This window comes from Panicum virgatum, chromosome 2K, assembly GCF_016808335.1.
Source record: "Panicum virgatum strain AP13 chromosome 2K, P.virgatum_v5, whole genome shotgun sequence".
NCBI lineage: Eukaryota > Viridiplantae > Streptophyta > Magnoliopsida > Poales > Poaceae > Panicum > Panicum virgatum.
In genome coordinates, this window is record NC_053137.1 from 58516792 (window position 1) to 58539438 (window position 22647).

Here is a 22647-nt window from a genome sequence, read left to right on the forward strand (position 1 = left end):
TGTGTGATGTATTTTTTTAGGACACGGCCTTACCCCTACGGATTACATATACAGTGTGTAACTACTTCCTCCATTTTTATTTACATACCGATTAGATTTATTTTAAATCAAATATATCTGATTTTGACTAAATTTATTGAAAAATATAACAACAACCATACTATCCAATATATACACTATCAATATATATATATTATGATGGATTCAATAAAATAAATATAATATTGTAAATGTTATTATTTATTTCTAAGAGTTTGGTCAAAGTTTATCAAATTTGACTTATAAGAAACCTAATACGACATAGTACAAGAAGTAGCCACAATGTTGAGAAAAAAATATAATCTTAAGCAGTTAATATCCCCTTATGGCTCACCACAGAGCACCCCCTGTGGTACAAAGAGTTGCCACAATGTTGAGAAAAAAAATAATCTTAAGCAATTAATATCCCCTTATAGTTCACCACAAAGAGGAGGTCATACAAAAGTTTTCTTGTAGCCAACCTCTAGCTTACGGTTCACCTTAAAAAAAATAAACAAGTAAATTTTCTCTCCTCTCTTTTCCAGGTTCCTCCGTCGGTCAGGGAAGAGGCTGAGGATAGTTTGTATTTTTTTATGGTATAGGATGCACCTCCTGAGCATAACTATTGTGCACTTTGCCGTAACAAATGTTACCAAATGGACCATATATATTGCCCTTGCCCATTCGAGCTTCTAGATAAAAAGAGGCTAACTTTAGATGCAAGCTGCAAACACCACTTTTTATAAGTGCTTAAAAAAATTCTTAGCATAAACTAAAGTTACCTCACCCATACATACCGCTATCTTAGGAGGCATATAGAAGAGATTTTTTCTAGAGTTAAATACACCAGCGGCCCTCGAACTTGTCTCCAGGTGCCATTTAGGTCCACGAACTCGCAAAATCGAAATTTGACTCCTTGAACTTGTTAAATTGTGCCACTTAGGTCCATACCCTTTTAAGGGGCACGAATATATGCAAAAAAAAATCATTGAGTTTTATCATCTTCTACCTTCACATTATTGAGGGATAGAAGGCAGGGCTGCCGCACACGCCGCGCGTCCGCATCTGCGAGCCGCCGGCCTCAACGCCGCGGGCGCGCCTCCCGCAGCCGCGAGGCAACGGCCTCCATGCTGCGCACCCGCCTCCGGCGAGCTGCCGACCTGCGCGCCGCTCCTCTCTCCGCCGACGCGCCCCTCCTCCCTCCCTCCGCCGGCCAGGAGTTACAGCGCGTGAGGAGAGGGCGAGCGCGCGGGGGCTCCTCCTCCTCCGGACACGCCGACTCCTCCGGCTGGTATAACACCCCGGTGTTAATTTTTAGTGCTAATCATATGTTTAGTCGCTAATCAGGGTTAATCACGGTCATTAGCGCTAATCGAGTTGCATAGTAACTCTCAACTTAGCTGAGTTCGAGCACGTTTTCCTCCTTAATCCAAGCTCCGAATCAACTTTCGCCCAAAACCAAAGTTGTAGATCTTTTTGTCCACTACAACTTATATTTTGGCCAAATTTCAAGTCCCAATATGAAATTTGGAGATTTGGATGGTCAAAATCTGCTCAAAATCGTTGACTGTGTGTCACTGTGCTCGTACCGCCGCCCATACCGCGACCGGAGACACGCCGGCGACTCCACGCGTCGGCCGTCGACGAACCTCGCCCTCTGAGCTGCGTCGTCCTTATCCGCTCGTGGGGCCTCATCCGTTTTCCCCTCCCGTTTCTTCTCCTCGAGCTCGGGACGAGCCAAGCCGAGCAGAGCCTCGCCGCCGGCGTTCGCTCCAGCCAAACATCGCCGCCCCTTTTCGATTCCCCGTGCCCCAACCCTCCTCGCCTCACCCCGCACCTCCTCCGCCTTTCCCCGAGCCCAGTCGACCCCTTTCCCCGGCCTTATCGGCCATATGCGCCGCCGGCCGCCATTGCCGCTCCACCGAAGCTCTGCCCCCTCCGTCGAGCCCCCTCTTCCGGCCTTCTTTCGTCTAATTCGAGACCACGGTGAGCATCCTGGCGACCCACTCATGCTCCCCAACCCTTTTCCTCTTCGATCCGGGCGCTGCCGCAGCTGAAAAGTCGCCGCCCCGCCGCCCCTGCCTTGCACCGCCATCGCGGCCGCCCCCTGCGCGGGCCCGCGTAGCACCGCCGTGCGCACCGGCGCCGGCTGGCTTCTCTGGCCGCGGGTCTGCCTCGCCCTGCAGCCGCTGAGGCCGCCCGCCGGCGACAACGCCGCCTTCGTGCGCCTGGCTGCGCGCCGGCCGTGGCGCGCGCGAGCAGAGGAGGGGTTGGCCTGGGCCTCCCACTGGTGGGTGGGGCCCAGTTGTCAGCCCTTGTTTAGGGTTTATCTAATTAGTGTTTAAGTGGCTGAGAACTTTGAAAATTCCTAGATAATTCTAGAAAATGCTAAAAAGACAAAACCAGTTGCATTAGCTTCATAATTTCACGCTCTATCTGATAGAACCATGAAATGGGGAGTTTCGTTACTTTTGCTAGATGGTTTTGCTGGTTCCTGTTTAAGAGCAATTAAAGACTTGAACTACATTTTTCTAGTTGGAATTGAGCTTGTTTTGCTCAAATGCACCCCAGTCTTTCTTGTTGGAGACACTTCAGGCTAAAGAGAAATTGGAGCCAAGATCCCATCTCAGCACTACACCATTCCTTTGGGCCGTAGTTTTGAGAGTGATGTTTATCTGTTTTGTCTATACTTCTAGTTGCGAGTACTGCATTGCATTGCATCATTTTCTGAGTTTCATGCATAGCATTTTTTTTATTTATTCGTATAGACGCTGAAACCGAAGTCGCATACGAGCTGATTGCCGAGCCGGTCCATGAGCCTTCCGCAGGAGAACCGCAGCCAGGAGAAGTTGTTGATCAAGCTCCCGAAGAAGTCACTAACCCTGCCGACCTACAAGGCAAGCCCCGGAGCATAACCTCTATTTTCAGTATTCAATATTATTATTTAAATATTGCGCATTAAGTTTTTTAGGAGTTGAATGAAACCCTAGTATGCATGTTCCTCCCTAGGTACCTATGAGTCTCTACTAGTATACATGCATCGTTAGAAATGCTTTGCTAATTAGGAACTGGGTAGAAGCCGAGTGATTCCTGTCACTCGCGAGAGATAGGTCTTGTTATTTATGGAAAAGTTACTGGAGAATGAATTGTTGAGAAAAGAAAGAAAAAATGGAGACCGAGCGGAAATGGATTGGGTTATGGATATGGAATGGATGGAAAGTAAGCCTCCACCTGTGTCGATTGAGGACCGTACCGTTGTTGGCAGTGTTGATCAAGTTTGAACAGTACTAACCACATGCTGGAAGTAGGAGGTAGTCGAAACCGGTAAGCTCAGTACCATATGTGCACCGGTAGGCGGACTTGATACTGTCTTCACCAGTGGAGCTAGTATACAAACTCATGGCTGACCCTTCGTTGGTATCGGTGGGGCTAGCAGTCCCGGGTCGCAGGGTAGTTCGGCTATTCGGTGTGCATATGTGAAGGGTTGCCACGTAGGGTCCGACGGGGCCTATATGTGACGTGTGTGTTAGGTCCACCTTGCAAGGTTAAATCGGATCGATTCGCCGTGACTCGCGGATATGAGAATCTTGGTCACTTTGTCACATCATAGTAAAGGATCAAATGAGAATAGAATTATGCGCATATGATTTACGACTGTGGTTTCCTGAAAAGATAAGATGATCAACCATGTGTGTATTAGCTGTTCAGTCAAATCTAGTGTTATTTATCAAACTAATTGGAGCTAAAATATTGAAAGGATCCAGTACTGGTGGCTTTTCAGCAAAAGAACTCCAGAGCCAAAAGCCTTGCATATTTAGGAGTCGGCTAATTATATACCAATAGTCGGGTAAGCCTTGCTGAGTATTAGAGTACTCAGGGTTTTGGTTGCCACCCTTCTGAGCAGGCTGTGTTCCGGAAGACTTTGAGGAGATTTGCGCATCTTGGATTGGTCAACCTCTACCTCCGGGTTGGACGGTCGAGTGGGTTCCATCTTCTCCGTGAAGTGCAGGCAGGTGAGCCTCACATCAGTGGGCAAGATGTGAAGCTCATCTTTTGTCATCAACGTTATCTACTGTATTGTATTTTCGAAGCTTGTTTCAAACTTGTTGTACTTTCCGCTGTGTTTGAACTCTGATTTTTGAAATGTAACCCTGGATTGTAAAATTTTATTATGAATTATTTCGGAAGCCTGTGTTAACCTCTGTTTGTAAATTATTTTGAACTCTGCTTTTGCTTGTAATCACCTGTGCTCGTCTTTTGGCGAGAGTTCTCGTGTAATCGATCCTGGTTACAACAGACAGTCTGGGTGTACTGGTTGAGTGCAATAACTGAGGATTAAGCTTAAATGGTTGATTAGTGCACTTGATCGGTATTATTTGGACTGTTCTGTGACAACTGGCATCAGATCTAATTGCACTGGGGGTGATTACTTGAGTGCTTAACTGCAAAACTTTTGTGTTTTTTGAAAAGTTGACGCTAGATGCGCTAAGGAATAGGATAGATAGTTCGTATGTCCTAATTATGTGATATAAGTAGGAGGCATCTAAGTATCTATTTCATTCCAGCACTTCCAGCATTTACTTCTCGTTAAACCTTATTTTTATGCACAACTACTATTCTGTAACGACACACCTACGCTGAGGTAAGCAAGGTGAGTATTCTGATAGTCCTTAGAATAGCCCACGTGTTTCATACGTGCGTGGGTCCCGTATGTTGAGCATACGATGAGGTGATAAGGCTCAATTCAAACGAGCATGTCGCTATCTGCCGCCTGATATGGAGTGTGGATTTCTTACCGTGTGATTGTGATCACGGCCATCTCGTAAGGCAATGTTACGAGGTGAAGACTCGTTATGCAGTTGGTCATAACCGTGTACCTTGGGACACGTGTACCCTTGGGTGTCCCGTAAGGTGATTTGTACGGGAAGTGAATACGTTGCTTTGGTAATGTATGCAGCGCTGCCCATTCAGCGTCGAATGTTTGGGTGCCATCTCTATAGTGGACGGTAATGTATGTGTGAATATGTGGGAAACTGCATATGCGTTACCCGTGTGGCGTAGGACACATGGGGGCCGTTCGTGTGTGCTGGCACGAAGGGTCCATAAATGGATATTTATATATCTCTCTTGTTGTCTTGGTTTGTCTGCAGGAACACTAACTACATAAGCGCGTTATGAATCCTTGATCGTAGGAACGACTAGTATATATAGGGAGAGTACGTAATTGTGCCACTAGTTGTCTTCGTATACCATAATTGGTAATTGTTTGGGTGAGAATGATAGAACGTGCATGCATCTTGCATATTCGAGTTGGTTTGTCGCTTCGTAGTTAATAGTTGTGCAACCTTAAGACTGCAACATTATAGCTAGCCGAGTTACCAACCTGCTGTTCAACCCGATTAGATGCGGTTTCAATTGAAGCAAACCATTTTGTTCTCTTGGTGAACCATATCGCGAAAGGAACGATTCATGCTGTGTGTTCATATTAATTATGCTCATTCTTTACTTGCATGGATTAGTCCCGATAGCGGAATGGCTAATCAAGGGATGGTGCTTTTGCAGATGGACAATAACAATGCTGCTAACTGTGGAAGTGGGGGTCAAGGAGCACAGCCACCACCATCTCCCTCCTTGGCTCAGGCTATTGCAGCTCTTATCGCCGACTGCAATGAGCAGACCGAATTGTTGAGGCAACTGGTGCAAAGCAATGCTGGCAGAGGCCGACAAGCACCACCAGCAGAAACTGACTACGTCGGTTTTCTTGCCACCCAACCACCTCTATTCCACAAGGCCGATGATCCCCTTGAGGCAGATGTTTGGATTTGCAGTTTGGCATTCTTAATTGCACAGAAGTGGACAAGGCTGCCTTTGCAGCGCAACAGCTGAGAGGCCCGGCAAAGATATGGTGGACCAATCATTTAGCTATGCAACCAATAGAGAGACAGATTCCTTGGTCAGAATTTAGAGAGATTTTTAAGGCACATTATATTCCAGAAGGTTTCATAAAAATGAAAGTGGAGGAGTTTCTAAATCTGAAACAAGAGAACAAGTCATTGATGGAATATGCCAACATTTTCAATCATCTTGCACAGTATGCTGCAAATCACGCAGATACTGATGAAAAGAAGCAAGATTGTTTCAAGAAAGGGTTAAATACCAAGTTACTCATGCGTTTAGCAATGAGAACATTTACCGGCTACAGTGACTTGGTTAGCAAAGCTACCCTCCAAGTAGATGCGATGCTGAAGCACGAAAAGGCGAAAAAGAGGAAGAAATCACCTATTGGGTCTTCTGGGAATGTTGTGCAATGCTTACGCCTGGTGTCCACTAGCTTTTCCCAAACTCAATATCAACTACAACAGGGGATGCATGAACTTGTGGCTCCTCCACAATTGGAGCAAAAGAAACCCGTATTGCAGCATGTTTTTCGCTCCCACCCTGATCCGTGCAAGCATCACCTAGCCGAGGGTTGCCATCACTCAGAGAATATCTGTTACACTCCACCCAAGCCTAGAAAAGGCTCTAGCAATACAAATAAAAAAGAAGTGCCTTATATTAAGGATGGTTGTGTGAATTACACCACTTGGGAGGACGTGCCAGAAGGGGAACACTTGATGGCGGATATATTTTCCCTCAATGATCATCCAATTAGGGTTCTATTCGACTCTGGTGCTTCGCATACATTTCTTAGTAAGACTTGTGCGGATAGGCACGGATTGAAAATTGATTGCATGGACACTTGATATAAAATTCAATCCCCAGGTGGTCAAATAATCACAAACCAAATGGCAAGAAAGGTACCAATCAACTTGGCTGGGAGAATCTTTCCGACCAATCTTATCATTCTCCCACATCAAGGGATTGATATCATATTGGGTATGAATTGGATGAAGGCACATGGAGTTGTGTTGGATACTCAGGTGCATGCTATTCATATCAATTCACGTGCACATGGTTCTATGGTGTTACCTTTGACCAAGTACAAGGCACACAATCCAGCCATAAATAAATTGGAGGGTAAAAGCTTAGAGAAGATACCTGTAGTGTGCGATTATTCAGATGTCTTTCCAGAGGATTTACCTGGACTGCCACCTGATCGGGACGTTGAGTTTGTTATTGAACTCCAACCGGGTACAGCACCTATCTCTAGAAGGCCATATCGGATGCCACCAAATGAATTGGCGGAACTGAAAGTATAATTGCAAGACCTATTGAATAAGGGTTTCATCCGTCCAAGCTCATCATCTTGGGGATGCCCAGTTTTATTTGTGAAAAAGAAAGACCAAAGTTTGAGGTTATGTGTTGATTAGCAGCCTCTAAATGCGGTTACCATCAAAAATAAATACACATTGCCTCGCATTGACATTCTCTTTGATCAGTTAGCCGGAGCTAAGGTATTTTCTAAGATAGATCTTCGATCCGGTTATCACCAAATAAAGATCAGACCTCAGGACATTCCAAAGACTGCTTTCTCCACTCGCTATGGTTTATTTGAGTACCTAGTCATGTCTTTTGGATTGACTAATGCTCCATCTTACTTCATATATCTTATGAATTCAGTCTTCATGCCTGAGTTGGATAAGTTTATTGTGGTATTCATTGATGACATCCTGATATACTCCAAGAATGAAGAAGAGCACGCCAAGCACCTTCATATTGTTCTTCAACGTCTACGAGAGCACAAGCTGTATGCAAAATTCAGCAAATGTGGATTTTGGCTTAAAGAAGTCCCTTTCTTAGGCCATGTCATATCTGCGGAGGGTATTTCAGTTGATCCGGGAAAAGTTCAAGATGTGTTGGACTGGGAGGCTCCAACATCAGTTAAAGAAATCTGCAGTTTTCTAGGATTGGCTGGGTATTATCGTCGATTCATCCCAGAGTTTTCAAAAATTGCTAAGCCTATGACCGAGCTACTCAAGAAAGGTGTCAAATTTTATTGGAATGACAAATGTGAAGAGGCTTTCCACACTCTGAAAAAGTTTTTAACTTTTGCACCTATCCTGGCTCAACCCGATACAGCAAAACCATTTGACATATACTGTGATGCATCTAGTACTGATATTGGTTGTGTCTTGATGCAGGAGAACCGAGTGATTGCATATGAGTCTAGGACACTCAAACGCCACGAGGAAAACTACCCAACTCATGATTTAGAATTAGCTATTGTAGTTCATGCTCTGAAGATATGGCGGCATTATCTCTTGGGTAGTCCTTGTCGCATCTACACTGACCACAAGAGTCTCAAGTATCTTTTTACTCAAACTGATTTGAACATGCGTCAAAGGCGATGGCTGGAACTGATCAAGGATTATGAACTTGAAGTGCATTATCATCCTGGTAAAGCGAATGTAGTTGCAGATGCGCTAAGTCACAAAGCTCACTGTCATTGCATCTCAGCTATACCATTAAGCGAGTCTCTTTGCTTTGAAATGGAAAAGCTGAACTTGAGCATTGTACCACATGGCACATTGGCCCATCTAGAACTCACTCCTACTCTTCGTGATCTAATCATCGCAGCACAAAAGAAAGATAAAGGAATAAAGAAAATTTAGAGAAGATTATTAGAAGGAGATTCGAAAGTAAATTGTTTCCACCAAGATAGTGAGAATGTGTTATGGTTTAAGAACCAATTAGTAGTGCCTAAGGATTTTGAGCTCAGAAAGCAAATTCTTGATGAAGCTCATACCTCCCGACTATCAATCCATCCTGGTAGCAACAAAATGTACGAAGACCTTAAACAATAATTTTGGTGGAATCGGATGAAGAGAGAAATAGCCAAATATGTGTCCGAATGTGATATCTATCGAAGGGTTAAAGCTAGTCATCTCAGGCCGGCTGGAACTCTACAACCTTTGAGTATTCCTGAATGGAAGTGGGAAGACATTAGTATGTATTTTATAGTGGGGTTGCCTCGAACTCAAAAGGGTTATGATTCTATCTGGGTTATAGTAGATCGCCTCACCAAGGCGGCACATTTTCTCCCAGTAAAGACAACCTACTTGACCAAGCAATATGCGGAGCTGTACATGAACCGCATACTCTCTTTGCATGGGGTGCCAAAGACCATCATATCGGATCGTGGGACTCAATTCATTGCTCGTTTTTTAGAGCAACTACATGCTAGCTTGGGAACCCGTCTTATTCGCAGCTCAGCCTATCACCCCCAAACAGATGGCCAAACGGAGAGAATCAATCAGATTTTAGAAGATATGCTCCGCGCTTGTGTCATAGCCTATCCACAGAAATGGGATCAATGTTTGCCATTAGCTGAATTTTTTTATAATAATAGCTATCAAGAGATGTGACATCCCGAAAAATCCACCAAAATAAATCACACGCTAATTTTTTTTTCAAAATTCTTTTCATCGTTGAGCTCAAAATCCCCCTAAAACCCTGAACCATAACTCCCGGAATTTTCTCTGTCCCGAACACCCGATTTCCAACACCCGATCCCATTCGTCGTTTCCGTCCTTTCTTTCTTTCGCCGAACGTACCTCGCTCTCTCTCTTTCCCCGCCATCATCCCATCCCGTGCCGCTCGACGGCCTGTCGCCACGCGCGACCGCCGACAGCGATTATCGCCGGCCGCACGCGCCACTGCCTCCCCTGACCCGCGCGCCATGCCACTCACGCCTCCCCTGGCCCGCGCACCAAGTGATCGCCGCCGAGAGAATCTCTCCCTCTCTCACCCCTCTTTTTCTTTCTCGTTTTCCATTCTCCTTTTCTTTTTCCCATTTTTCTTTTCCCTTTATCTTCTTTTCTTTTCTTTCCTCCTCTCTCCTTTCTCCTCCCTGCCGCGCGCGCCTGACCCGGCTCTCTCCCCCTCCTCTCCCGTGCTGCACGCCCGAACACCGCTCCCCGCTCCCGGACTGCCCCTCCCGCGCGCGCCTCCCCTCCCTGCCCTGCGCACCTGAGCACCTTGCCCGCACGCGCCGCCCCGCAGCCGCTCGGCACGCACACCCCGGCCGACCTCGCCCTCCCGCGCGCTGCAAACCGCTCGCCGCACAGCCGCTCGGCCCGCGCCGCGCGCTCCCCGACCGCGTCCTGCCCTGCACGCACGCAGCGCACCGAGCCGCAACTCCGCTGCCGAGCCACCCCGTCGCCACCCCCACGAGCATGCACACACACGCGGCCGTGCCACGACACGCGCGCACGCGCACCGCGTGCTCGCGCCGCCCGCCGTGCCGCCCGCCGCTTACGTTCCGCCCTCGCCGCTCGCGCACAGCACCGCCATCACCGCCTGATGCCTCGGACCCGCTCGCCCCTACTCCCACATGCCCGCCGTGCCCACGTGCGCGCCTGGCCACACCGCGCATCGCTCGACGCTGCCCCGCCCTGCAGCACAGTGCGGCACTGCTCGTCCCGCCTCGCTGCTCGCGTTGCCCCGCTCAACGCCGCCTCGACGCCCACGCCACCGCCACACGCCACTCCGCGACACACGAGCCCGGCCGAGCGCCATTAATGGCCGCCCGCGGAGCTCGCTAGACGGCCACCTGCCCGCGCCGCTCCACCGCCTTGCTCGCCTATAAGACCCCCAGCGCCGCTCCTCCACTCCCGCAACCCACAGCGCCATCCTGCCCATTACCCCCTTGCCTCCAGCGCCGCCGCAACGCTAGCCTCCGCAGGCCGCCGGACCCCACCGCTGCCCCACATCCTCGCCGCGTCCCAGTCCAAGGTGAGGCTGGGGATCGGACCCTTCCTCCTCCCTCTCTTTTTCCCCTCACTCCAGAGCCGCTCCCGAGCCCCAGGCCGCCATCCCTGGCCGCCGCCGGCGAGCTGCCCTCCCTCCCCTATTCTGCGGTCCGGAGGGAGGAGAGGGGGGCACATTAGCCCATAGCCCCCTCCCCTTTCTGCTATTTGTTAAAGAGCCCCATCCACCCTATTGGATTTTTCCAAAAGAAACCCTTTCAACAATTCTAATTCAAAATAAGCCCTTCCCTCATAAAAACTTAATTCTAAATAAGACCCCTGCTTTCTCGAGATTAATTACAAATAGGTCCCTAACTCTTTATTTAACCCCTAAACCTCTATATAACCTATCATTTCATGCGCCAAACGACCTCGGACCAGCTAAAACTTTACCACGCCACTCATGACATAATTTTGTCCATGCCATTAGGAAACCGCTCGAAAATATTACTCCGAACTCCATATCTTAATTATTTCCGATTCGAGCTCAACGATAAAACTTTTATTTCTTTTCTTGATTGTGTGTTTGTTTGTGTGCGTCGTAGACCACGGTGTAAACGAAGGAGAGGCCGTTGACGAGCAGTATTGCGAGCCAGCAATCGAGGACCAGTTCCATGACCCCGAGCCCGAAGGACAGTGCTGCGACCAGGATCCTTTGATGCATGTTTTGTCCCAGTTTTTATAAACACAACCTATTGGCCTGTTTTACAAAATTGCATATGTTTTGCCTGCTGAAAACACGGTTGGATAGCCACCCCTTGATTTGTTATACCCATTCCTTGACCACCTAGATTAATGTCTGAATGTGTTTTGTTTGGACGTTAATCACTGCTAGAACACTTAGGATCTTATACACAATAAAACTTGTTTTTATAAAGAAAAGATGTGTGTGGGAAGGGATAAAAATGGAATTTTCTAAAGATGAGTCTAGACGGGATGGATGACATTTCTGTGTGATTTGCCGTTTGGTGTGCTCGTGCCTGTGTGGTAGGGCAAGGAAGGGAGATATCCATCTTGTCACCCCTAAGGACCGAGTTGGTGTGTCATCTCACCTAACTCCACTATCGTGCAAACCACTCGACTGTTGTATGGGCAACGGCTTAGCATAAACCCCACTAGTTAGTCTGATAGCCATCAGGAGAGCTGAGAGCAATGGGTGATCAAGGAGAAGGGATTAGCTCTGTGTGACTTATGCCTCGGTTAAAACCTCTGTGTGATAGGTCAATAACCCCTTGGTGCATCCCGTGATGGCTAGTCAGGTCTAGCTAAGGTGGGTAATGACTTTGTTGGGATCTGCACCGACACTAAGGTGATCGAGTTGCGGTACCCCGCTTGTGGGTAAAGTTGCACACCTCTGCAGAGTTAAGAATCTATTCGAATAGCCGTGCCCACGGTACTGGGCGAGTTACGGTGTGGTCACATAACTAGTGTTTATTGTGGGATGGGTTGGCGTGAGTTGTTTTTGGAAATGTGTCCGGCAGTTGTGCCGTGTGCTACGGCGGATGAGGAGTCCGGTAGCAGTCTTAAAACTTGGATCCTGTGTGGATCAACCCCTCGTGTTACTCGGTACAAGAAAAACTGGTTTTGGGAAAATGCTTTCTTTCAAATGAACCCTTGCATAAAATATTGCTTTCCGTAAAACAAACCCTAGCCTTATCCTTGATTTACCCTGTGCATTATATTCTGTTTATACCCCCTCCGTGGGTGTGGTTGGACTTGCTGAGTATGTTTGTACTCACCCCATTCTTAATTTTTACAGAGGAAAACCCAGACTTTGTTCCAGAAGACGTCGAGTAGGGTACCGTCCTACACCCAGGAGCAGTAAAAACAACAAATTTAACTCACATATAATAAGACTAGTTAGTTCAGAGAGTTAACAAGTGTTTGTGGTTCTCAAATTTTTACCAGAGCCTAATTTAAGCTTGAACAAGCTATAGAAAAAAATTTCAGCATTTATTTCCTGCTAACCCAGCCCAAACAGCTCGTTCGGTGCTGCCCGGTGGCCCAGCTTCAACCCACACGATATTGGGCCTCCTCCAGTTCAGCAGTTTTGTCTGCTCTGGTCTTGTATGGATATGCAGGAAGGGGCGCTCCTAGGTGTGTGTAGGGGGTGTGTTTGTTCGCGAGAATGGATTCCTCCCAAAGAAAGTAGTGGAATGGTTGAGAACCTCTCTATTTGATTTTCTAAGGTGTTTCTCAACCTACTACTTAAGTACATAACGACTTATTGTTAACGGGAGGAAACCTCTCTTAACGGTAAAGGAGTTATGACCCTGATTTGGCCTGTGGATTAGGGTCACCCGTAGAAGATACCGCATGGCGCAAGACTCTGATGACCTTCTGTTTATATTTAATATCGTTGCGTGTGTGTGGATTGTAATCCTCGTGATAGTAGCGCTTCTCTGCTCACTACCGTGTAGAGTTGTACGGTGATGAACCATCTGATGTAATAAATGTGTCATCAGCCTCCTGAGACTGATGTTTGTAACACATTTAAGTCTTCTCCTATGAGGGGACGCTTCAAGAGAGCATCAAAATGGCATCGTTCGAAGCACTATATGGTCGTCGCTGTCGAACACCTCTGAATTGGTCTGAAGTGGGAGAAAGAACTATCTTTGGACCCGACATGGTTCAAGAAGCCAAAGAATAAGTCCGTCTTATTCAAGAAAATTTGAAAATTGCGCAGTCTCGGCAGAAGAGCTACGCTGGTAAAAGGAGTAGTCCACTTGTATTTGAAGTCGGTGACCACGTCTATCTGAAAGTCTCACCTTGGAAAGGCGTGCAAAGATTTGGAGTAAAAGGAAAGTTAGCTCCCCGCTACATTGGTCCGTATCAAATTGTCGAAAGATGCGGTCCTGTGGCTTACCGATTGGATCTTCCAGCAAATCTTTTTGCAATTCATAACATTTTTCATGTATCACAACTCAAAAAGTGCCTTAGAGTTCCGACTGAAGCCATTGAAAGTGACTCAATTTAGCTAGAATCTGATCTTACTTATCCTGAACATCCAATCAAGATACTTGATCGCAAGGACCGTATTACTCGTCGCACTACTATCAGGTTCTATAAGGTTCAATGGAGCAACCACTTGGAAGTTGAGGCCACTTGGGAGCAAGAGGAATTTCTTAAGGCCAAATACCCTGATTTCCTAAGCACTCATCAAGGTACTTCGCACTTGAACCTTCTCGTCTTATATTTTCCGTTATGCCTGAATCTCGGGACGAGATTCCTTTAAGGGGGGAAGGCTGTAACACCACAGTGTTAATTTTTGGTGCTAATCATGTGTTTAGTCGCTAACCAGGGTTAATCACGGTCATTAGCACTAATCGAGTTGCATAGTAACTCTTAACTTAGCTGAGTTCGAGCACGTTTTTCTCCTTAATCCAAGCTCTGAATCAACTTTCACCCAAAACCAAAGTTGTAGATCTTTTTGTCCTCTACAACTTATATTTTGGCCAAATTTCAAGTGCCAATATGAAATTTGGAGATTTCGATGGTCAAAATCTGCTCAAAACTGTTGACTATGTGTCCATGTGCTCGTACCGCCGCCCATACCGCGACCGGCGACGCGCCGGCGACTCCACGCGTCAGTTGTCGATGAACCTCGCCCTCCGAGCTGCGGCGTCCTTATCCGCTCGTGGGGCCTCATCCGTTTTCCCCTCCCGTTTCTTCTCCTCGAGCTCGGGCGAGCCAAGCCGAGCAGAGCCTCGCCGCCGTAATTCGCCCCGGCCAAACCTCGCCGCCCCTTTTCGATTCCCCGCGCCCCAACCCTCCTCGCCTCACCCCGCACCTCCTCCGCCTTTCCCCGAGCCCAGTCGACCCCTTTCCCCGGCCTTATCGGCCATCTGCGCCGCCGGCCGCCATTGCCGCTCCACCGAAGCTCCGCCTCCTCCGTCGAGCCCCCTCTTCCGGCCTTCTTCCGTCTAATCCGAGAGCACGGTGAGCATCCCGGTGACGCACTCATGCTCCCTGACCCTTTTCCTCTTCGATCCGGGTGTTGCCGCCGCCAGAACGCCGCCGCGCCGCCGCCAGAACGCCGTCGCGCCGCCGCCCCTGCCTTGCGCCGCCGTCGCGGCCGCCCCCTGCGCGGTCCCGCATGGCACTGCCGTGTGCACCAGCGCCGGCTGGCTTCTCTGGCCGCGGGTCTGCCTCGCCCTGCCGCCGCTGAGGCCGCCCGCCGGCGACAACGCCGCCGCCGCGCGCTTGGATGCGCGCCGGCCGTGGCGCGCGCGAGCAGAGGAGGGGTTGGCCTGGGCCTCCCACTAGCTGGTAGGGCCCAGTTAACAGCCCCTGTTTAGGGTTTAGGGTTTATCTAATTAGTGTTTAAGTGGCTGAGAACTTTGAAAATTCCTAGATTATTCAAGAAAAATGCTAAAAAGGCAAAACTAGTTGCATTAGCTTCGTAATTTCACGCTCTATCTGATAGTACCATGAAATGGGGAGTTTTGTTACATTTGCTAGATGGATTTGCTGGTTCCTGTTTAAGAGCAATTAAAGACTGGAACTACATTTTTCTAGTTGGAATTGAGCTTGTTTTGCTCAAATGCACCCCAGTCTTTCTTGTTGGAGAAACTTCAGGCTAAAGAGAAATTGGAGCCAGGATCCCATCTCAGCAGTACACCATTCCTTTGGGCCGTAGTTTTGAGAGTGTTGTTTATCTGTTTTTTCTATACTTCTAGTTGCGAGTACTGCATTGCATTGCATCATTTCCTGAGTTTCATGCATAGCATTTTTTTATTTATTCATATAGACGCTGAAACCGAAGTCGCCTATGAGCTGATTGCCGAGCCGGTCCAGGAGCCTTACGCAGGAGAACCGCAGCCAGGAGAAGTTGTTGATCAAGCTCCCAAAGAAGTCACTAACCCTGCTGACCTACAAGGCAAGCCCCGGAGCATAACCTCTATTTTTAGTATTCAATATTATTATTTAAATATTGCGCATTAAGTTTTCTAGGAGTTGAATGAAACCCTAGTATGCATATTTCTCCCTAGGTACCTATGAGTCTCTACTAGTATACATGCACCGTTAGAAATGCTTTGCTAATTAGGAACCGGGTAGAAGCCGAGTGATTCCTGTCACTCGCGAGAGATAGGTGTTGTTACTTATGGAAAAGTTACTGGAGAATGAATTATTGAGAAAAGAAAGGTACAATGGAGACCGGGCGGAAATGTATTGGGTTATGGATATGGAATGGATGGAAAGTAAGCCTCCGCCTGTGTCGATTGAGGACCGTACCGTTGTTGGCAGTGTTGATCAAGTTTGAACAGTACTAACCACATGCCGGAAGTAGGAGGTAGTCGAAACCGGTAAGCTCAGTACCATATGTGCACCGGTAGGCGGACTTGATACTGTCTTCACTAGTGGAGCTAGTATATAAACTCATGGCTGACCCTTCGTTGGTATCGGTGGGGCTAGCAGTCCCGGGTCGCAGGGTAGTTCGGCTATTCGGTGTGCATATGTGAAGGGTTGCCACGTAGGGTCCGACGGGGCCTATATGTGACGTGTGTGTTAGGTCCACCTTGCAAGGTTAAATCGGATCGATTCGCCGTGACTCGCGGATATGAGAACCTGGGTCACTTTGCCACATCGTAGTAAAGGATCAAATGAGAATAGAATTATGCGCATATGATTTACGACTGTGGTTTCCTAAAAAGGTAAGATGATCAACCATGTGTGTATTAGCTGTTCAGGCAAATCTAGTGTTATTTATCAAACAAATTGGAGCTAAAATATTGAAAGTAAGGATCCAGTACTAGTGGCTTTTCAGCAAAAGAACTCCAGAGCCAAAAGCCTTGCATATTTATGAGTCGGCTAAGTATATACCAATAGTCGGGTAAACCTTGCTGAGTATTAGAGTACTCAGGGTTTTGGTTGCAACCCTTCTGAGCAGGCTGTGTTCCGGAAGACTTTGAGGAGATTTGCGCATCTTGGATTGGTCAACCTCTACCTCCGGGTTGGACGGTCGAGTGGGTTCCATCTTCTCCGTGAAGTGCAGGCAGGTGAGCCTCACATCAGTGGGCAAGATGTGAAGCTCGTCTTTTGTCATCGACGTTATCTACCGTATTGTATTTTCGAAGCTTGTTTCAAACTTGTTGTACTTTCCGCTGTGTTTAAACTCTGATGTTTCACATGTAACCCTGGATTGTAAAACTTTATTGTGAATTATTTCAGAAGCCTGTGTTAACCTCTGTTTGTAAATTATTTTGAACTCTGTTTTTGCTTGTAATCACCTATGCTCGTCTTTTGGCGAGAGTTCTCGTGTAATCGATCCTGGTTACAGCAGACAGTCTGGGTGTACTGGTTGAGTGCAATAACTGAGGATTAAGCTTAAATAGTTGATTAGTGTACTTGATCGGTATTATTTGGACTGTTCTGTGACAGCTGGGCCCCTTCCTGAGCCGCTGCGCGTGGCCATGGCAGCGGCGGCCATGGCGGCTCCATGGCGCCGAGGGCCAAGTTCCGCGGCAGGGGAGGATTGTGGTGGCGGAGCAGGGGTGCCGAGTGGGTCCGCCGCTCCCTGCTCTGCCCTCCTCCACCCCCTCCCATGGCGGCGGCGGCCATGGCGGGCCCCGCCGCGGCAGCGACGAGAATGAGGATTGCAGGTCGATGCCCTCTTCCCTAGCTCGCGGCGAGCAGGGTCCTCGAGCTCGGCCCTCTCCTCCCTCCCCCTCCCTGGCCTCGAGCTCGGCCCTCCCCGGCGCGCCCTCCAGGCGCCGCCCTCCCTCCCTCCGCGCGCTCTGCACCCTCTAGGCATCAGGCAAGGTGGGCGGCGCGTGGCCGGAGGCGAGCGGCACACGGCGTCCGGCGGACTGGCCGGAGGCGAACGACGTGCGGCCAGAGGCGAGCAGCGCGCGGCGTCAGGCGAGGTGAGCCGGTCGGAGGACGTAGATATAGAAGATGATAAAACTCGAGGGCTGTTTTGCATATATTCAGACCTCTTGAAGGGGTATTGACCTAAGTGACATAATTTAACAAGTTCAGGGAGCCATTTTTCCATTTTGCTAGTTCATGGATCTAAGTGGCATCTGAGGACAAGTTCGAGGGCCGCTGGTATATTTAACTCTTTTTTCTATGGTAAACATCCCATGGAACAAGGGCGAAAATGCCAAAATCCAAGATTCCAAAATTTAACACGACATCCAAAGCGGGCCTAGAATTTAGCTGAAAAAAAGGAAAGTGGCATATAGCCGACAAGGGAGGTAAATGAAATGAGAGCATCTTCAGCAGACTGCTTATCTCTCATACTCTATATATTTTCTCTCTTCACTATCAATGCTTCACCGATGCTGAAGACTTGGCTCTTGCGCGACTTGCATCGTCTCTGGAACACAGTACGCCCAATGCACCGATGCTCCTTTTTGAACCATCGGTTCATCCGGTGCCTATAAGCTGACTTGGCTTCGATTCTCTTCTGCACCAAAATATCATGGCGTCGGTTCTTCCGACAACCATCGGTCGGGTCTTCCGGTGCTACCGACCGAAGAGCTTTCAGGGCGCTGCCTTGAGACCCGCGAGGGGCGGCTACCCTCGACCCCCGTCCGCTAACCGGGTCGCGGAACCCCCGTAGGGGCAGCCCTTCGGGCCTAACTTTGCCTATCTTCTCTTTGACATCACTTGAACCTAAAAACCTGAGAATGATCATCTTAACCATCATATTAGTCCAAGTGTTGTGTGTGTCATCAATCGCCAAAACAATATATTGAAATATGGCATGAGAGGCCATTTTTGCTACAGGCTGGCCACGGTTCCGTCCAAAAAATCAGTCACACCCGTAGTGTCCAGTCCACTGTCAGAACCGTAGTGCCCTGCCGCCGCCTATAGCTTCGATCCTAGTGCACGGCGAAAAGTAAAAGTCAAGCACGTTTAAGTTTTTCGCCCCTACCCTCGAGGTTGGATTTTTCGTACCGGCCGGGATGGGACCCGGCCGGCCGCCGGTCGACCATTCTTAGATCACATCACATCACTCTCGGCAAGCTACGACGACCAGAGACGCCAAGACAGAATGAAGATTTCTAGTACCCGAGTACCCCGGTAGGTGTTATCATGTACCTCTATTTGCACCTCGAGATCCGAGCGGCGTCAGAACGGAACAGATTTACATCAAATCGTGTACTTTATACGTGTATACGTACAGCTGTTATACAAAATAAAAAGATACCGTCTCCGTCGCCTCCGTCGCCACATTTCGAAATCATTTGAACCATTTGCTTTCTCTCTCATCCTCTCCGTCTAAACCCACGGTCGGTGCTCCCGAGGCCAGCGAGCGACACCGGCGGCGGCGCGCCCAGATCCGGCGATGGTGTGTCCCGATCCGGCGTTGGCGGGCTCAGATCCGGCGGTGCTGCATGTGGCGGCGGGCGATACCGCGGTCAGCGGTGCTGCTGATCAGCCGATCCAAAAAAATTCATCGGCCGATCGGCTGCCGCCGCCTCACGCCGCTCTCCCGCCGGCCGCGGCTGCCCACGTGCACCGGCTGCCCCGCGCGCTGCACCACGGAGCTGGGAACCCTCGTCCGGTGAGCCGCCGACCGCGCGCGCCCGCCCTCTACCGCGCGCCGGGTTCGAAACCCACCAAAAAAATCCCCCGCGGCCGCAGACGCGTAATCCGGCGCGAAGGCCTCCGCCTCCGCCTCCGCCTCCGCGCGACGGCCTCCAATGCCGCTTCCGGGTCCGGCTCCAGCCTCCAGGTCTGGCCGCCGCTTCCCCTCGCCGCCGTTCGCGGGCCGGGCTGGGATCCGGCCGCCACTCGCCACGCCCCTGCGAACCCGGCCACCGGTCCCCCAGATCTGGCGCTCCTCCTTGCCGGCAGCCGGCGATAGCGAGAGGCGGCGCTCAGGCGGGAGGAGGAGCCGCCCGATCCGCTCCATCCCTCACAGATCTGCCTGGTCTCTCGCGGATCTGTGTCGCCCTCGTGCTCGCAAACGCGGAGGCCGTGGCCCCGGTGGCCGGCGCCTGCCTGGGGTCCCCTCTCTGCCGGCTTCCTGTACCGGTGCTCGCGCACGTGGAGGCGCTGGCCGGTGACGCGGCAGGCCGACGTTGCCTCTGTGCCACGCTCGCGCGCGGAGGCGCTGGCCAACCGGCCGTGGCCACGGTGGCCGGCGCCTCTCTGCTGCGCGGGCGGCAGGCAGCACGGGTCTCCTCCTCCACCCCCGCGACCCCCACTGGCGCCCGTCCTCCAGACCGTCGCCGCCTTCTCCCGCCATCTCCTCATCGCCCCGGACGTTGGCCCTGACGACCACTGCCTCCGCCCCCCATCGTCGCCACTGGAGATAGTGAAGGCAAGTTGTTTCCCTCCGTGCTCACCCATTTGTCTTTTCCGTATTGTGCCTAGATTGTGGATGCTAATTTGTTTAGAATCACGTGCTCAGTGCTTAATGCTCTATGTCCCTAAAGTGTTTGATAGAATGCCGCTAAAGTGAATTTGCATGGGAATAAAAGTATGTGGTGTCAGTGTCTCTCTCTTGCTTCCAATAATATCAAATGGTCACCATATACCTTGATGTTTGCTATTTTTCCTGAAAATGTCATCTATAATTTGCCATGTATATTGACGGTACAATGTGTCCCAGGATGTGAATGTGATGGGCGTGAAGCATATATGCAGGTACCTCAGTGCTGTTTCGAACATGATTGTTCATAATTCCATGGGAATTGTACTGTGTCTTGTGCTTCCAGCTTCACTTTCAAATCAGTTTGTAAAAGCTTGCCTCGCATCCTGCATTTCTAAACTAAAATGGCATATCTATCCAGCTTTAAGGAGATTATGGGACTGCAAGTGCTGCACCTGCAGTAGGCACTATAGTGAAATGTTTGTTGTTTATTCTGTAATGTTTTACTTTTGTTTCAGGAAGCAAAATCACATTTACTGGGTCCGACAATCCTGTCATTTGCAGAGCATAGGTGACTTAAAAGCCTGGTGTCGTCACACATAACCTCTTACTTTCTCACCAAACACCTTTAGTTTCTTAAAACTAGTAGAAGGATTAAGTTTGCCATGCAGTGTGAGCTGATCATTTGCCATGCAGTGTTTCTTGTATTTCTATGGAACTGCAATAAGTAGCTTGCATAAAAAACATGCATTAAATTTGATTTTGCTCTATGAATGTGGTTGTGCAATCAACAAAACTATGTTACATCTTCTTTGTGTGAAACATGTGCTTTGTATGTTTAAAATGCATCAACCCAAAGCCCAACAAAAACAAGCAGTATTTTGAATGTGTGGCCCTTAAAATCATTGTGAAGGTCAGTGCAGTTTACTGTTTTCTTCCATCTGATGTGCTTCAGTTGTCATAAAAGTGATATTTGTTATGTGTTTATCAGGTCGGAGGGCGCAATACAGTTCTTGAGAAAGCATCCGTGACTAATGGCATACCTTTTGTCTCGGATGTGCCGACAATCGTTTTTGGTGCTGATGTTTCCCATCCTCCGGCAGGAGAAGAGTCATCGGCTTGTATTGCCGCTGTCAGTTTCTTAGATGGTGTGGCCTTTGAACAACCAAAGGTGTGTAATCCTAAAAGAAATTTTTGTTCAGCATCTGTTAGCATTCAGCATGATAGATGGATTCTTTTTTTTTATTTCTAGCTCAGTATTCAGCATTACAGCTTCTTAAGTTTATTTAGTCACTGCAAGGCGTTCATTATTTAGCATTCCGGCTTCTGACATCCTTCTAAGCTATTTGCTCGGCCTTCTGGTCTTATGATAGTCTTGTATGCATTGAGTAAAATTATGTGATACTGCACTTAAATATGTTTTTTTTTACCCGTGGCGTTAGCACGGGCCAACTTACTAGTGATAGGTTAAGCCGCGATTTCTTCTCTGGTGTAGCAATGCAGCACTGTCGGAGTGTGGTTGTGTCCAAATTGAGTGTGCTTGTATTGGTATGTATAAAGTTCTGGATTGTGTAGTGTAATCAACGAGAAAATGTGTATTTGCATGTATGAAGAAACATGTGTGAAATTCTGGATCGTGTAGATTAATCAATATAAAAAATACTCTTCAGTTTTCCGATACTTGGTGGTAGCAGGTATGCGCTTCATTTATGGATGATGTTTATGCTTGCTTGCCCTACTGTTTTGGTTGGTTAATTGGCTGCATAAGTATAGCTGCTAATTCAGTTCTTTGCTTCATATTCAACATCTCTTCCTGTGTATATTGTCTAAATGCACTCCTCTAACTATTGAACATCTCTTTCATTAACGCATTGCTTCATGTATATGTCTACAACAATAAGAAAATGATATAATTTTCTAATTCAAGTTGAATACATGTCAATCAACTGCAAAAAAAAAGAATTTGCCAGTCCATTATCTTTTTTTGAAAGACTAAACATATGATTGTCACATGGTTTTTTTTTCATTCCTAACTGCCGTGGTACTATGATTAAGGCATGTCCTTGTTTAACTAGTTAATCTGCTCACTTGAGATGAAATTTTATTATTTTGTTAGTAATTTAATGTTTATATCGCTGCTTAGGTGTGCTACGAGGGATGAGACGGTACTACTAGGGTTACCTATGTGGATGTGGTGCCAGAATGTACCGCTGGACTGGAGGCATCAAAAGTATTTAAAAAAAATTTCTCTATCATCCACCTAGTGTTAGATGGTACAAGGTAAAATGCTCAAATGCTCAAGGTTCAGCACCTAGAACTTCAGCTTAAGGCGGTATCTCCTGGTACCAGTTACCCGGTTCGCGCCACTTAGATGACTCGGTGGTGAATGGGTACTGGGGTGTACTGGGTAGGAGGTTGTATGGAGTATTAGTAAGGCGGAAGAGAAATGTATGTAGTAAATAATTTAGATATTAATTGAAGTATTATAAACTCGATTCTTAAAGAGTTTGTCTGTACAAGGATGTACAAACAAGAATATGTAACAAATTTTATGCTTGTACAAACTAGTATAATTTAAATATTAATTAAAACATTTTAAAACAGAGTTGGTTC

At 48.2% G+C, this 22647-nt stretch overlaps 1 protein-coding gene across 1 annotated transcript; it reads left to right on the forward strand.

Moving 5' to 3' along the window:
- The first annotated feature begins 19002 nt into the window (after window positions 1-19002).
- LOC120695510 lies at window positions 19003-22647 on the forward strand. Its single transcript, XM_039978739.1, has 4 exons — window positions 19003-19392; window positions 19525-19983; window positions 21026-21205; window positions 22178-22647. Exons 1-4 carry the CDS (start codon window positions 19003-19005, stop codon window positions 22193-22195), a joined length of 1047 nt encoding a protein of 348 aa, XP_039834673.1. The 3' UTR covers window positions 22196-22647.

Excerpts from the sequence above, each read along its gene's own strand:
- LOC120695510 (XM_039978739.1), top strand. The coding sequence starts at position 19,003 with ATGGTGTGTCCCGATCCGGCGTTGGCGGGCTCAGATCCGGCGGTGCTG. Across the intron at positions 19,393-19,524 it reads GGTCCGGCTCCAGCCTCCAG|CGAGAGGCGGCGCTCAGGCG; the intron begins GTCTGGCCGCCG and ends AGCCGGCGATAG. Across the intron at positions 19,984-21,025 it reads CGCCACTGGAGATAGTGAAG|GTCGGAGGGCGCAATACAGT; the intron begins GCAAGTTGTTTC and ends TGTGTTTATCAG.